Here is a 17,386-nt window from a genome sequence, read left to right as displayed (position 1 = left end):
TGAAGGTTTAAGCTAATTAACTTCCAGCTAAGAAACCTTAATATAGTCAAACTGGCATCATTTCAAAAAATTTTAAACAACACAAATATACCTTGGTTCAAGAATTCACATGGAAATCTAAATTCATAAAACAAACTGGATAAATTCTTGTGCCCCTTTTTCCATAAAACTATGATATCCTTGAACTTAACATCACCTTTATCATGAAGAGGTTCTTCTGCCAACTCCAGCTTATCACCGATTTGTGGAAAACCAATTACAAAGAGAAATGAAACACTGCACTGTTTAAGGAATTTTTATTAAAGCAAGAATTTTATAATCCAAATTACGTTTCCTTGCTCAGTTATCAATTCTGTTATTTAAAACAGAAGTGACATTCTGAGCTATTCCACAGTAAAGAATTACAAAATTAAAGAAAGGAATGCTTTAAATTTTTGTACTTTGCTGAAAACTCTTTTTCCCAGGGTCTATAAAACATTAATTTGTTTTTATATTTTACTATTTTTTTGTGGTTTTTTGTTGTTTTTAAATCAATAAGTAATCTAGGACTAGCATTATGTTTGCTAGACCTGGCATTTGCTCGGTACATAAGGTTCAAAGTTTCCTTTCCTTTTTTTATTTATTTTATATTTTGCAATGTTTTTTTTCATAATGTTTAAGTTTTTCGATGTTTAGATATTTTTCTTCGGTGAAGCACGAGTTTCTTTTCGTGGTCCCTGATCAATCTGTGAATGCAGGGAGAAAAAAATGTAATCATCAAACTTGCTAAGAGGCTAGCACTTTATAATTCTAACTGCTAAAAATAATGAGCAATAGAACTACTAGTTATTGGTATACTGGCAATCATATTATATTAAATGTATCAAACGTAACACTGTGCAAATTTAAAATGTATAGACGCAACCGGCCAAGTACCAACAACAAAACAAGATGACCAATCCTGGCACTTGTCAGTAGTGAATTTAAAGCCCGTGGCCAAATTCAGTCTGCAGCCTGTTTCTGTAGTTTCACTGGTACACAGACACGACTATTCATTTATGTAATGTCTAGGAGTCCTTTCATCCTAAAACTACAGTAATTACAACATAGACATCATGGCCCACAAATCCTAAAATATTTCCTATCTGGTCCTTTACAGAAAAGCTCTGGCAATCTCTGGTCTGGGCTATGCTGCTACATTACCCCATTTCTTGGAAGTAATGAAGGGCAAGAAGAGTGCAGGCCCCGGGCAACTGTTAATACTGCACCCCAAGGAAAGGTAGAAGCTATGAAAGTCCTTGGAGAGTAAGTACACAAACAGCCAAGCCCACTTACACAAATTATAACCTAAAACGTTTAAAAGTGCTTGGATTTCAAAATTCAAGTCAATACCAGGCTAACAGGTAAAATTTCCTTTAATTTCTATTTCTACCTCTCTTTGAAAAGTTAGCAATACATTTGGATTAATGGTAAAATGATTTCTTGTAAAATATGCTCAAACTGATAAAAACAAGCTTAAACCAATAAACCCAGGAAGGAATGCTCACTTTAAACAGTTGGAACACCAGTGGCACTGTTAACTGCTTTCTGGGCAGCCTCTTTAGCTTGGTGGGCTTGTAGTACAGCTACAGCTTCATCAACCTAAAAAAAGAACAAACATGGCTCTGAAAAGGAGTAACTAGAAGAATTTCAAATTCACAACATATAAATGTCCAAAAAAGGCAAACTAAAGTCCTTTCCCCAGATTCAAGTAGCAAGAACCACTTTCAAAAAAACCCATTTCAACTGTAGCCTTATCCTTTTGGGTTCCGTTCCAGCATTATTCTACAATTATGAACCCTCTTGCATTTACTTCTTACTCTCTTGTCACCTTAACTCCCCTCAAAGTTGAGAAACAATGGCAAACCTCTTTCTTCACTAAAGCAGCAGCACAGCTAAGACAGCACTGATGCTGGAGGTAAACTGACTGGAGCTCAAACTAAGCTCTGTCCGTGACCAGCTGTGTGAACAGAGGGTCAATTTCTGACTCTCAATTGCTTGTTTCCCCACATATATTACAAAATGGGGATAAAAGCACCATGGTGATAAATTTACACCTGAGATTTCTAAAACTTAGAACTGCACATGACTTATATAAAGCACTCAGTGATGTTCAAGTTTCTATGAAAAGTCCTGGAATACATAGTAGAAGTGGCTGTTAGGTAAGTGACAAATTTAAATTACTTTAGAACGGAGAGACTCTGGAGACTCAAGCATATGAAGAAGTTCTGAATTATCGATCTCCAACAACATGCCAGTGATTTTACCAGCAAGAGTAGGGTGCATGGCTTGAATTAGAGGAAAGAGCCGTTCACCTAGGATCAAAAACATACACAAATTCCTTCAGTCAAAAGTGTAAAGGCAGCCACCGTGATTAATACTGGATTGAAGAACCTCACTTTTGTACATAACATATAGATGCTAAGCCCAAACCCACCATTCTAATAGTTAAAAACCAATTAAAATCTACCACAAGGCAACGAAGCTGTTAATTCTGTGCTTGAAGTTTTTCATTTACTTCAAATTCCCTCTTCCAAAACTGTGGTGGGATCCATGGCAAATAATGCCCTATTATTCTAGTCATCAAAAGCAAAGTATTTCATTAAAAGCAGGGAACGCTATTAACATGCTTAGCAGACATGTCAATTCAGACCAATCCTGGAACCTGAGACCTGCCTTTGCACTAAAAAATGACAGCGAAGTATCTTCCCCATTTTGTAGTCAGTCTTGCTCTGTAACTGACTAGGTAGGACAAAGGCACTTACCCAACATTTGCTTTTGCTCTTGAGGAGGGGCAGATGCCAACATGGAAGCAGTCAAAGGCTCCTGACCTTGTACATGAACAGCAGGCTAGAAAAATACGGGAATTTTTCTCTAAGTTTAAAGTACAGAAGTAGGGGTGCCTGGGTGGTTCAGTCAGTTAGGCGTCCTTATGTGCTTTGTCTAATTCCCACAGACGCTTTTATGTACAATAAATGGGACGTCAATGAGCAGAATGTTCTAGATAGCTTAAGCTCTCATAATTGTCTTTTTAGCTTCTTTAACTGCAACCAAGGCCTGCCATCTTTATAAAGAGTAAGTCCTACCTGCTGCATGGTAACTTGTGGCTGTGCATTAAGATGTTGCTGAGGATTGCGGACTCCTGCAGCGTACTTATACTGCGGAACGGTGCGGACAGCAGGAGTAGCTGCGGCAGCGGCAGCTGCGGGACGTGGACCCATTGTCTGTGTTGATGTGTTAGCTAAAAAACAAACATGTGGTTGCATACTTTTATTGTGATTTTTTCAAACTGGCAATCAATTTTTACAGAAAGTATTTTAAGACTTACCAACACGCTGTGTTGACATGACTCGCGGAACCTGTGAAGAAGCTGGTCTCATAGTACTAAATGGTGGTCTAGGAGCGGCTGGGCGGATAGCACCGGGCATATTTTGGAATGCTACATTGAAAAACAGAAGAACACACATTACCTGGGAAAAAACCCACTGGAAGTGTTCAATGCTTTGTTAGGGCTGAGGTTTGAACAAAAAAACCAAAGTGACTAAATGCAAATAGTATCTTAAAGCTTAGTCTCTCACCTGCCATTTTCCTAGAATTCCCAGATCAGAGAATGAAACATGAAACATTCATTCAGAAGAACAAGGACTTATTACTATCTGAACATGGTACACAAACCTGGTTGCAAGTGCTACTACGATATAGCATGGGGCCACAAGGTAAGGTGCAAAAGGCCAGGACTCTGATCCTCACAAACGGAACAAGATTTTTTTTAAATTACTACCTATCCAAATATGAAGTTAAAAGTTGGATCCATTCCCAACTATATCATAAAATCTAACCAGCAAAGAAATTACTCTGTCAGTAAGATAGGAAGGATGAGGCATTTTAGGATTCTTCTTAAAAAATACTAGGATCCTCAAAATGAACACCCACAACCCTAAATTATGAAAATCAACAATATACTGCTGAAATATAGCTAATTTATCCAGTACATTTTTAGTCCAAATAATTCACAACCTTAATTAAAAACAAAAGGCTTACGATGAGGTCTGGCACCCTGAGCAGTCCAGCGAGGACTTGGTCTTAGTTGAGCAATTTGGCTAGGAGGATAATATGCAGCACGGTTCTGAGTCTGTAGAGAGCAAACCATGTATCAGGTGAAGAAAAGCAATAATGCAGCTAGCTCTATGGTCTCAAAACATTCAGCCAAGTCCTTATACTCTTACAGTTTTTTTCAAATTTAATCATAATTCAAATGTTTTAATCTTAGGTCTACTGTAAGACACAGACAACTAAAAATGACCAAATCTGAAAACCTGCGTAAGGTTTTTATTCTCTTCTGAAACATACCTGTGGGATAGCTGCCATGAAGTAACCTGAAGGAGGTGCTGGCTGGTAGGGGTTGATTACAGGATTGGGCACAGCTCTTACACTTGCCATTCTCTGCATATACTGGTTAGTGAGGTGAGCCTGGCGCTCTTCTTTGCGCTGAGCTAAAGCTACATACAATGGCTTGGTGGCCACAATTCTACCGTTCATTTCTGTAACTGCTTTTGTGGCTTCTTCTGGGGAGGAGAAACATACAAAACCAAACCCTTTGCTGCGACCACCCTCCATCATAACCTATTAAAAGACAAAAAAAAAAGTTAATTCAATGATAGAATGTGGCTCTGAAGGCATTACATTATAATTATAGCTACTGACTCAAATAAGCAAACACTGTTAATGCTTTCATTTTTTTCACAATTTTTCCTCAATACCTCAATATTAAGGGCAAGCTATGCACATGCATTATCTCAGCCAAGCAAGATAAAGTAGACAGGTAGAGGTAAGACAGCAAATGTGCTCAGATTTTAGATCTGTCAACAGAATATTAAGGTTTAAGTATCTGAATGATCCAATTAAGGCCTACTAAAGTTAAAATTTGACTTAGCAATGCAAGTTGACAAGATGCTTTACTATTCTTTGGTGGGGAAGGGGGAGCAGCTGAATTTCAGAATATCCACATTTCAAAATAAAAATTTCACATTCAAGATCAAAAGGGCCATAAATAAGCTTCCAAACACTTAAAAAGATCTTCTAACGACGCAATGAGGAGGTGCAAAGAACTCCTCACTAGCCGGGCAATACACATAAGCATTTTCTAAGCTATATTCACTGGTATGGTGTAGCACAGGTACAAACAGAATAGCAATGAAACAGTCCAGTGACCTCACTTGCATGTGGAATCAAAACAAAACACCAAAACCCAACCAGACAACAACAACATAAAAACCTGACCTCATGGTTGCTGAAGGCAGAGGAAAGTGGGTAGGGGAAATCGAGTTTTTAAAAAGGTACAAATTCCCAGCTACAAGTTAAGTCCTGGGAATGCAATTAAGGTACAGCATGGAGATTAGACTACTGTACTACATATCTGAAAATTCCTGAAAAGTAGATCTTTCAAGTTCTCATCACAAGGAAAATAAATTTTGTTAACTATGCATAGTGATGGATATTAAACTAGATTATGATCATCTGACAACATATACAACACCAACATCAAGTCATTATGCTATACATCTGAGTATGTCAACTGTACCTAGAACAAGACCCTGAGACACACCCATGCAGTTATGGGAATTTATTTCATTAAAGTTAACATTTTAAAATAACAAAGAAAAAATGGACTTTGCATTATATAGTATGTGTGTGGTACATTGAGATAACCTAGAAGAATTAAGTCACATCTCTTATTTATAGCACACTGAAAAATCAAACTGCCAAAGATTCTACATCTGAATATAAAATGCAAAAATATGAGGAAAGATGAAAAAACCCCCGAAGTCCTAAGTTAAAGACTGGGAGAAAGAATCTGCAATATAAAACAAAGGGCTGACAGAAAATTCTCTCTAATCAATAAAAAAACAACCAATCTAATATAAAAATTGCAAACAGGGAAAACTCAACATATGAAAGGCATGTCACTAATGGAAAAGATGTAATATCAACTTCTACTAAATGGACAAGACTAGTAGGAATGTGTCTAACCTTTTGGGACAAGTTGGTTGTATCAATTTTAAATATACTCACTAACCTGGTATTTTAATTCTGGAACTTTAGAAATACTGACATTTTTGTAAAGATACATGTTTATTACAATGGTGGGTCTAACAGCGGAAACACACAAAGCAACCCAAATGTTTATCAATGTACGTACAGTAAAATAAGTTATGGTATATCTATACAATGAATATTCAGCTCTTAGAGGGGGAAAAAAACCCTTGAAATGAATATGCAAATATCTATCCAGACCTGTTAAGTGAAATTGCATGTCCTAGAATCTGTATAGTACCATCCTGGTCTTCTAAATTATTGTTTATAAATCTACAAAAACTATTTGGACAAACATGAAGATTATCTGGGAGGGACACCCAAATAGGATGGAGGGAGGAAATCACTTTTCCCTTTTTACCTTTCTGCTTTTTTTAGCAAAAGCATTAACACATGAGCTCCTCCTCCAGAATAAACTTGCCAAATTTTCACATCTCTGCCACCGAGTGATATTATGATCGATAAAGGACTTTAAAAACATGCATAATATTCAACTTCAACAACTTTCAGGAAACATACAAAGGGTAAAGATACCCAGAAGTGGATTCTAGCACACTCCAAGTACTCAAAAGCACAGGCTAAAATGCAAGACAACTCCATCTCTTTATTTTTATTTGTATTCATCAAGTATGGCCCTAACATTTCCTATCATAGAAGCTCCCTTGATCAATGAAGTTAACAGGAGAAGTTGAGTTAGGAAGATCAGCCACGAGGTCATTCCAGAGCATTGAATTTTAATGTTTCCTGAACTCTTGAGAATCTGACTAAAGTTTTAGACACTCCTCCCATATCCCAAAATACATATGCACAAAACTTTACATACAGAGGAATTCTTGGGACCATGGACATCAGAAAAAACACCTGGAACAGAGGTTCTTAATTAAATCAAATTCCCAGAATTCAGAATAGAAATTCTTCATTTCTGATTTTGAGTGGAAGAAAACCTACCTTTACTAGGGGACTTAAAAGTTTGACCCCCCAGAATGAACTGTGTAAGTGAATATAAATTTTGCCTGATAACAATTATAGTTCCCTAATAAGTTGCCACTTTAAGCAGAAAAATAACCAGTTAAACGGAATAGCACAATGCATATTATGTGAGGGTCAATCGCTATGGTCAACGAATGCAACCTCGGGAAGAATTCAGAACTTGACCCTACAAAAATAAACCATCAAGGCTACTACATCTATTTCAAATTTGAATGTCTGTAAAGCGATGAGGCAAAATCCTGATTTCCAGAAAAGAAGAAAAAAAGGACGGACTTTTTGGAAAACAACAACAACAAAAACCCCGATATGACTCTTCATTTATGAAATAAGAAAAACACTCAGGTGTATAAATGTGAAACTTACATACATATTACCAACATGCATGGATTGTCCCCAAATTTTAAAGTATGTAAGTTTACCTTTGCACTAGTGATTGTACCAAAAGGAGAAAACTCTTTCCGGAGACGTTCGTCATCAATACCATCATCAAGATTTTTCACATAAAGGTTAACACCCTAAAAAACAAAAAAACAAACTATCGAAAAAGGAAAAAGAAAACCACAGTGGAACTCAAGCACACTTCCTAGTATTTTATCCCATGTTTCTTCTCCTTTCCCCCTCACAAACCCTCCAGTTACCTGGCAGTAACTGAAATGAATGTAAAATAGGTTTCCTCATCCCTGTCTTATTTTGCTTGTCAATTAAAAATGAACCTGGTATCTGGTGATCCTATCTTGCTTCATCTGTTCAAATTTGCGCTTAAGTTCCGTCTGCCGTTCCACTTTTTTCTGAGCTCGACCAACGTATATTTGTTTTCCATTGAGCTCCTTTCCATTCATCTCATCCACAGCCTTAAAGAAATCACAGAAATTTTAATTACTAACTTGCAATAGAGAAGTTCACTGCTTTAACAATCACGAAAAATTTTCAAGTTACGCATGCTCAAGTGGGCCCATCACAGTAACTGGGCTTCAATGTTTTGGGAATATAGATTCCCAATTTATACCCTCAAAACTAATACAAAAAATTCAAGGAATTCAAAACAATACATGTAAAATAGCCAATGTAATGCATGTACATTTCCGTACGAGAGCAAGGAAACCTTCTATGATCTCCCTTCTTATTATAAAATACATGAAATCCATACTATCTTTAGTTAGTATATTTGAGTCTTACTTTCTGTGCATCTTCATGCCTTTCGAAGCTTACAAATCCAAAACCTTTGGATTTTCCACTTTCATCAGTCATTACTTTCACACTTAAGGCAGGTCCTAAAAAAATTTTTTAAATAATTCAAACATATTCCACACAACATTTATACATTTCAAATTTCAACACAAAGTCATGAAAAAAATAAAAATTAAAAAAGTCTCTTCAAAGACCTTGTATTTCTACTAAGAAGCTAAATACTCTATTCCCTAAAACAGCCCTCCCTCCATTTAAGGAGGTATATGTTTTAGACGAGTGTTAAATATGAGATTTTATTCTTAGTTCAAACCAGATTTGCCTTTTATTGGCCAACAATTTTATTTCCTGACATCAGAATTAAGAAATAAGATTTTCTTAACCCTTGGCCCACTTGATTTTCAACTGAGAGACGAGGGAATACAGGGTTTGACCCGTGGAAAGACACAGTATCACTCTGAGGAAGTAGCACATATTTGGAGACGTGTGGCCCCAGTTCTCACAAGTGAAAAAGACATGTAACTGAGGTGGGTATTATCTCAGGCAGGTGGGGCCAGAAAAGATTAAAAATCACATTTGATTATAGAAAATATGGAAGATGTATGGGCACAGGTAGATTGTTTCTTTTGAATGTACCTCTGGTCCTAAGCTGTACTTCCAATCTCTATGAGACAAATAGCCAAGAAAATATTTGACAAATTTACATATTGGTCACTTCACTTAACATTATTCATTTGGGGTAACTGGTAAACAGTATTCAACTTCAGCAACAGCTTCTAATTAAAAAAGGTGATGAAATATACAAAACCAGTCACTAAAGAGAATTTGGAGTAAGATGCAAGACACAATCTTTGTCAAAAGGACAAGTTTTTTGCTCCAAGGAGTAGAGGGTTCAATGTGGCCTACTAGATCAGCAATAATAAAGTATTAATTTCCTAATTCTGTATCATTTGAGGTGCTCAAAAAAAAAAAAAAAGCCACCTGCTGAACTTATTAGATCAACAAATGATAAGGGACAAGCAAATCACCTGCAAAAGCGTTCAATTTACAGTTCATCTTCTGATCAGTTACAACTATCTAAAGTGAGGCTGGTTACACTTTACAGATTTAAAATTTAATCAAGTTAATTTGAAATTCAAGGAACAAATTAAGATCCCATGGATTCAGAAGGCCATCCCAAGGAGATATCACGGGAATCAGGATCTCTGGCTTTGTCTTTGAATGTCATCGTTTCAAATTGCTCAAACATGAGGCTTTTAATAGGACTGGCCAAATATCCTAAAGCTGGCCAGCTTTCCTGTCCCATAACTAAAGACTGCATTCCACCCTAAGTTGGCGGTTATCATGTGCATGCCTCTGATGAGATGGGATCTGTACGTGCAGAATTCCAGCACAATTTCTTACTGTAGCATAACCTTTTAAAATCTGTTCCAATTAGGCAGTCACACCTTACTGTGCTAATACAACACTATTAACCTTTATTTATATACTACTTTGTAGTATAATGGACTATCAGTAGTTTAATCCAGATAACGACAATTATTTTTAAGTACCATATTAAGTTTCATTTTCATTCACTTTAGAATAAAGTATTAGCCAAAACTAATGTTGAGCAATTACTCAGAACTTTGAGTGTAAAAATTTAATTCAGACACATTACCAAACTTGCCAAAGAGATCCTTAAGGCGCTCATCATCCATATCTTCTCCAAAATTCTTGATGTAAACATTGGTGAACTCTTTTGCCCTAGCTCCGAGTTCTGCTTCTCGTTCTTTACGAGACTTAAATCGTCCAACAAATCTAATAAAATATGTAAGGACTATAAAATTAGGTTCTATTTTATTAAGTTCAGATTAATTAAGGCTGATGGTTGATTTTGTAATTGTTACTGTTAATTTCAGAATCTCGAATAAAGAGCACACTAAAAACAAGTGCCTTAAGTGAAAAAAATGGAAGCATAAAATAAGAACAAACTTCTTAACTATAAGAAAAAAGGAAGCATTTTTCTTCATACACACTTCCCTCCCTTCCTTCTAGCTAACCCAGGGTTAAAGAGATCATGCCTATCAATATAAATGAGTGGGAGTAACACATGAACCATGCCAAAGAAAAAACTTTTATCGTTGCTATTTCAAAGTGGTCCTTGCACATTGTTTGTGCTCTCCTAAAATAGAAATTTAAACTTCTGAATTCTGTACTCTAACACATAACAGCTTGGCAAATTTTCTTTGCAGCATTATCAACTAAATGTTTTAAAATTTTAGTTTTCCCCTAATGAAATAGTAGTACATGTCATTTAAGACTATTGTAAAATAAAGTAAAAAACCATCTTCCATGATACCACCCAAATCGTGACGGATTTTCCCTAGGTCTTTTCCTTAACCTTCCCCACCCCACCCATATTGTGGTGCTTCTCCAAGCTATTAGCCTTAGGAACATTCTCAACAGGAACATAATTTTCCACTGTGGGTATCACAACTTCATGCTTTTTGTTAATAATGCTGGAGCTTAATGAGCCTTTCTGTTATATGTTCTTATGATAGAGTTACAGAAATCATGGTAGTTCAAAAGGCATATAAATGACCTTAAGTTTATATATACACAGACTTTTCCATTTTATACTCAAAACAGCAATAAATTAAGTCTTTATTTAATCTAGACCCCCACCATTACTGGACATTCTTCCCCTGCCCCCAAGCATGTTAACAGGCAAACTGTTAAGATAGTTTCATCTTCTAATACTAATGATGCTAAATATTTCTCTCATTTAAAAATGTGCAATTTCAAAAAAATAAGGATTCTAACAACTAGCCTTTGTAAACATTGTTTGCACTGAGGAACTGCTGGTTTCTTAGACATACGGGTTCTTTTTACATTACAGTCTTTCCTTAATCATGTAGTGACAAAAAATTTAAATAGGTAACACCATGTACCTAACAATTTCTTCATGTACAGAATGACCACAGCACTTCATGAATTGATTTATAGGAACCACACCTTAAGAGTGATGCAGTGGAGCTGTTAGAACTAAGCCCAATTTGTAAGACATCACTGCAGTTTACACAGCAACATGAACTCAGCTCATTTATAAGATGACCTTACAGCTGAATTTGCTCAGATAATTAAACAAAAACCACTGGCACGAACAATAAAAAACTAGAGATGTTACTTCTTTGGGCTCATATAATCTGCAGTTTTATAACCTGCAGCAGAATAGTCTCAGAGGTTTTATCAGTGCCATTATATAAAAAGTCTGCCAACTTTTAAAAACAAGTTTATCTCAGGAAAGATTAATTATATAGATTGCTGGTTTAATTCTACTTTACCTTTAAATGGGTGAAGAAAGGTGAAAAGGTAAAAGAACAACTACTCCCATCAATAAACTGTAGTAGTATAGCCAAGTAAAAAGCCAACTTTAGACTCTGAATTTAGACCACTGGGTTTGTATCCCAGCTTACCTGTTGAACCAACGGGTAAATACAGGCAAATTATTTTAAACTCAGTTTCCTCAAAATGTAAAACAGGTCAATGACTACCTTAGGAATTAAGTTTCTGTCTGGATTCCTAGTTTTTCAACTATGCACTTATTCTGAAAAAGCTTTGTATCTCAGTATACCTATCTTCTTTTGCTTTCTGACTTGAATGTCGACCAGTTAATTACAATAATTCACTGTTATTCATTTGTCACAACAAACAAGGAAAAAACATAATGATAAAATCTACCAAGATGTGGTTCATTATTTTCACTCCAGTTGAATCTCTTTAAGAGCACAAATGTATTAACTTGTAAAATGAATTGACTATTAAAAACAGATCTCAAACATGATTAACTATTTATACTTACACTTTGCGATCATTTAGTAGCATCCCATTCATTTTTTCAATAGCTCTTTCAGCTGCTTCCTGTGTCTCAAAATGTACAAATCCATAACCTTTGGAGCCATTTTCATCACAAACCACCTAGGGAAAAACAGATACCAATTTTTCATTACTTGCTATTGATTTGGCATTTTTTCCAGTGTTCAGAAAGAACTTGTAGGCCTCCTAGCATGGGTATTTGGGAAATAAAGCTATCCATTAACAGATAGCATGGTTACTCTTTTAAGAAATAAACTACAAGAAGGTAAAACACTATGTTTACCTGTCACATTTTTGCTTACCTTACATGAAAGGATGTTACCAAAAGCAGAAAATGTATCATACAGTGCTTTATTATCAATGGATTTGTCCAAATTTTTAATGAATATGTTGCCCACTCCACTTTTGCGAAGTGATGGATCACGCTGAGACCACATGATGCGTACTGGCTTGCCCTTTATAACATCAAAATTCATGGTGTCCAAAGCACGCTCCGCTGTGAAAAGACATGTTCAGAGTATTACTTCAAAACATTTCTAGACCACTAAGAATTATATAAATTATTATGGGGAAAGTAGTTGGGAATGGCCCCTCTCTCCCTATCTAAATTTCAAGATTGCTGGGCCTTACACCTCACACTAGTCTAGATTTAAATTGTATAACGCTAAAGAAGAAGACAATTATCAGAAACCCCTAATTTCCCATCTTAACAGATGACGTATCACCAACATATTTCTGAAACATTTTTTCCATTAACTACCATAAATTTAAAATCCCCTTTTGGTTCAACATAAAACCAAGATATCCCTTCACATACAATCTGCTTAATGAACAATATAAAAAATATTAGATAACTGTAAATTACCCAGACTTAAAAGCTTTTAGTTTTTTCAAATATTTTAACTTCTTCCCTTACTTGTCAAAATCGGCCTTTTCTTTGCTTACCACAGCCAATATTATACAAAAATCAGTCCATTAAAAAAATAATAATAAAGTCCCTGGATTTGGGGAGCTGGGTGATTTCAGGGACTCATGGCACAAACTTCGTATTACTATGTTTAAAAAAAAAAAAGTTATATCTGTTCAGATTAAGATTTGAATTAGCCCCTCAAAAACTAATGTGAGGTTGGCAAACTTAGCTATATAATGAATACGGAATTTTTAATGCCAGGTCTGTAAGATTCGCAATTCACTCATTAAACTTTCTTGACATATTAAATCAATTTTATCTTCAGTCATTGATTTACTTAACTGATCATTTAATCTATTATTTCTGCATAGTGCTAGAAAAATTTCAGAATCAACCCTGATTTCAGAGTCTATGAAATACTGAATTAAGTGCATCTCTACCATGAGGCATTTATTAAATAAACTGAGACTTTTCATGGAGAAATATATTCTTAAGTAAAAAACATTAGTCCTCAAGAGGGAAAAAACATAGTCCATTTGAAGTTCTGAAACACCAATTCTCACAAATTCCATCCAATATAACTGTAAATTTATTGAGAGGACAAATTTTCCGGCCACTTCTTTTTATAAATGAAAGCTCCAGTTTCTAGAAGATAGTGACAATCAGCTGTCAGCTCATTATCAATTGACCACACCTACTCAGCTCCCCTAGGTTTTTTAGCTGACTTTGCTTAAGCGTCTTTTGAATGAGTCACCTCTTCCTGTTAATTGGAAACTGGTCACTTTCAGAAGCTATCCTAACAGCCCATCGATGTTGCAGTAAATAGGAAAAGAGAAAACCACTGAAAAAATATTTGGAAAAACGGTAATTTGTACATATAGAAACCAAACAAATGTAAGATGAACAAATGCTATCTTCTTTTGAGCGGTTACAGTACAGGCCCACTGGTATAGACTGAGAATACATACAGTGTACTGTAACCATGGTAACCTGAAGTTCAACTTTTCAAATCACAAGATATTTTAAAAATTGGGTTTGTTTTAAAATTGTTAAGCTTGGAAAGAATAACAGCCACTTCCAAAAGTTACATTTTATAGTCTTTCGAATTTGTTCAAGTGTTCTCTGTTAACTTTAGATTGTGATTACCTGCCCCAAAGTTATCTTCCCTAATCTATTCATTCAGCGGTAAATCTTGTCCAGAGTTTGGAAAAATTGTTATGGACTGACATTTGGAGCCACTGCTTACGGAGCAAAAGGGCAGGAAACCTGCAGTGCAGTTTTACAACTTCTGGCTGTGTCACTCAATAGTAGTATGTCTACCCAAATCGTGACAGTAACTTCATCTAACAAAAAGCTGATCATTAAATAACTTCCAGTCCTATTGAGTTAATTTAATTAAAAATTTAAAAGTAAATTCCTTATATTCCATATTAGCTGACATGTTTTCAAGCAGCTTGAGGGGATAAAAGCAAAACTGGGCCATAAAATTGAGTGAATCTGACTTTTGGAAGTTAACTGATCCAAATATAAAGAAAATCCTGGGAACTCATCATGCCACTATCTTAATCTGTTTGCCAAATTTTGTTTTGTGAACTGTTTAACTTCAAAATAAAAAGATAAGTTTTAGCCACATTTTTTCCTCCGTGAATTAGTACTGTTATTTTGTTCAATTACCCATGATATACGGATATTCAGACCACTTTAAAAAATAAAGAAACCTTTACTACTGAAGGCCAAGAAGTATAATGGTCCAGTCCACACTACACTCGAAGTTTACAGCCAAAATTTGATTACATTTGGGGGGAGGGATCTTCTCGAAAGCACAGAATTATTTCAGAAGGGAAGAAACATTCTGTATTACCAGTATTACGAATCTAATTTGGATAAAAAAACCTCAAATAACCTACAATGCCTGAGAAAACAGTGCATTTCCAAAGGGTCATCCTCCACACCCTCTGCTCCCACCAACCTGCTGTTAGTATTAGTGAGAAATGCCTGAACTCGGGGAAAACCCCAAATGCGCTTCTCATCGGTAATCTACGTTTCTAGAGCCATCGGTTACTGACAAGTTATTAAGAATGGAATCAGAAACCTGAGGACCACCACATCACCAAATTAACTTTATCCTAAGGCCCTGTGGCTCCCCCAGGCGATTGGGCCAGTAGCAGAGACAGGCCTCGGGCCTGTGAGGTTACAGGGTTCAACACGTGGTATTTTTTGAGCACCGAATCGCACTTCCTCCACGTCCTGGGGCGCCGGCAGGAGCCCGGGGTGGTGGGAGCGCCTCCACCTATTACCAGAGAAGGGGGCTCGGCTCCCGACGCCCCAGAAGCCCGCGGCTACTGGCGGGAGAGCGGTGGAAGAACCCTATCTCACCAACCCTCCCGGCGCGTCATCACCCTAAAGTTTGAGAGCGGCTGAGGCCGAGAAAATGGTCGCAAAGGAGGAAGTGGCCAGGCGTGCGGCTGCCGGCAGCGCGGGTCCCCGCGGGCACGGGAAGCGGGGGTCCCGGCGCCCAAGCCTCTCCCCGCCGGCCCTCAGGGGGTGACATGCCCGCCCGTCCCCTCCCCCGGGCCCGCCGGCCTAGCCCGCCCGCCGCCGCCTGCGCCTCATGGCCGCCCGCCCGCCAGCCCGCCGGGCCCGGCTCTCACCGTCCGCCGGTTGCTGGAAGTTCACATACGCGTAGCCCAAGGAGCGGCGGGTGATCATGTCCCTGCAGACCCGGATGGAGAGGATGGGCCCGGCCGGGCTGAACTTCTCGTAGAGCATCGCCTCGGTCACGTCGGGGTGTAGGTCCCCCACGTAGAGCGAGGCCATGGGGTAGCTGGGGGCGCTGGGGTTCATCTCGGCACGGCTGCCCGCAGGGCCACAGGCCGCGACCTTTCCGTGAGAGGAGGAGAGCGAGTGCTGGGGCCGGGGGCCGGAGCCGGGGGGAGGGGAGCGGGGGCAAGCGCAGAGGGACAAAAATCAACCGGAATCGAAAACTACTCAACGGCCGCAGAACGGGGTCGATCGGCTGCCGCTGGCTGCTGGCTGCTGGCTGCCGGCTGGGAAGCAAGGGTGGCGGTGGCGGTGTCGGGTCCGGGCAGCGGGAAGGCCTCGGTCTCTTGGTTCCTTCTTGGAGCTGCTGCGGGGCCGCGGGCGGGCGGGCGGGTCGGTCTCGGCTGCTTCACCGGGTTATTTTATAAAAGAGGAAGAAAAAAAAATAAAAGTCTCCGGCGGGGGAGACGCGGATTTTTTGTAAATTTTTTTTGGGTTTTTTAAAAGATTTTTTTAGATTTTTTTTGGATTTTTTTAATAATAAATGTGTGTTCCGAGCCCGGAGCACACACTCCGCACTCTCAGCACTAACCGCCGGGGAGAAGGGGAAGCACCGCCTCCTGCACCCTCTACTTATACCCCCCGCCGCACTCGCCCCGCCCCCGCGCGTCTGACGCCAGGGCCCTACGCGAGCGTCAGCGCCGGAGGAGGAGGAGAAAAGGAGGCGAGGGGGAGGAGGGAAGAGAAAACAGGAGGAGGAAAGAGCAGAGAGGAAGGGAGAGGTGGCGGCGGCGGCTGCAGCGGGTGTGGGGGTGGGGCTGGAGCGGAGGGGCGGGGCTCCTGCGCACGCGCCGCGGCCGGGGGGCGGGGTCTGCGCTGCGTAGAGCTCGTAGGGGGAGGGGAGGGCTGGCTCGCTAGTGGGTCTGAGACGAGTCGGGTGGGACGGCCTCTCCTTCCACACACCCCGCCCCCACCTCCACCCTGGAGAAGCGTTAACCCGTCACCGCGGCGGTGGGCGGTGCGCGGGGCTTCCGGGTTCCTCGGCGCTAACCACCCCCCACGTGCACGGCCGTCCGGGCCTCTTCCCGCCACGGCCTGCCCTGCTCCACTCGCCCCTGTCCCTTAGGGACCCTGAGCACGGGTGGGCTGGAGTGGTTCCTTCCAGGCCCAGTTTCCGAAATGTGCGTGAAAGGAGCCGGGTTGGCTCCTTTTTCTCCTACCCGGACCGCACTACGACTCCCAGCGGGCAGCGCCGCCACGCGCGTCGGCCGCAGAAGCGGTGCCTGCTGGGAGCTGGAGTCCCCAACGGCCGCGGCGCTCGCTGACCCGAACTGGCCGCGGGTCCTGGCTGCTGGCTCGGGGACCCCCAACCGTCCCGGCGCTGGACCCCGGTCGCCGCTCGGCGGTGTTTTCAGTAGAAGGGGGGAGGGGACGAATTCTTGGGTTCCCTCCCAAGGTTTCCGAGACCTGCGCTCTTCTCGGTCTCCACCGGACCCTGTCGTTAGTCAAAGTGGCTTTAATTGGGAAGGCTGTTTTCGGGGTCTTTGTACGCTTCCCTTTTTAAAGTGTTGT

General features: G+C 39.6%; 1 protein-coding gene across 1 annotated transcript; it reads right to left on the bottom strand.

Moving 5' to 3' along the window:
* Positions 1–279: 279 nt before the first annotated feature.
* Positions 280–16,571, bottom strand: PABPC1 (poly(A) binding protein cytoplasmic 1). Its single transcript, XM_059165909.1, has 16 exons — positions 16,048–16,571; positions 15,706–15,934; positions 12,447–12,640; positions 12,131–12,246; positions 9,947–10,086; positions 8,278–8,372; positions 7,815–7,952; positions 7,521–7,616; positions 4,369–4,641; positions 4,060–4,150; positions 3,347–3,457; positions 3,105–3,259; positions 2,784–2,868; positions 2,203–2,333; positions 1,527–1,620; positions 280–725 (listed from the first exon to the last, which is right to left on the bottom strand). The coding sequence occupies exons 2-15, from the start codon at positions 15,896–15,898 to the stop codon at positions 1,528–1,530; spliced, it is 1,911 nt and encodes a 636-aa protein (XP_059021892.1). The 5' UTR covers positions 15,899–15,934; positions 16,048–16,571; the 3' UTR covers positions 280–725; position 1,527.
* Between the last annotated feature and the right edge of the window lie 815 nt (positions 16,572–17,386).

The sequence above is a fragment of the Mustela lutreola genome, chromosome 3, assembly GCF_030435805.1.
Source record: "Mustela lutreola isolate mMusLut2 chromosome 3, mMusLut2.pri, whole genome shotgun sequence".
Lineage (NCBI taxonomy): Eukaryota > Metazoa > Chordata > Mammalia > Carnivora > Mustelidae > Mustela > Mustela lutreola.
Note: the sequence above shows the minus strand (reverse complement) of the source record. Positions and strands in the feature narration are given on the sequence as shown.

Excerpts from the sequence above, each read along its gene's own strand:
- PABPC1 (XM_059165909.1), bottom strand. The coding sequence starts at position 15,898 with ATGAACCCCAGCGCCCCCAGCTACCCCATGGCCTCGCTCTACGTGGGG. Across the intron at positions 7,617-7,814 it reads ATAGGATCACCAGATACCAG|GGTGTTAACCTTTATGTGAA; the intron begins GTTCATTTTTAA and ends TTTGTTTTTTAG. Across the intron at positions 4,151-4,368 it reads TCATGGCAGCTATCCCACAG|ACTCAGAACCGTGCTGCATA; the intron begins GTATGTTTCAGA and ends TGCTCTCTACAG.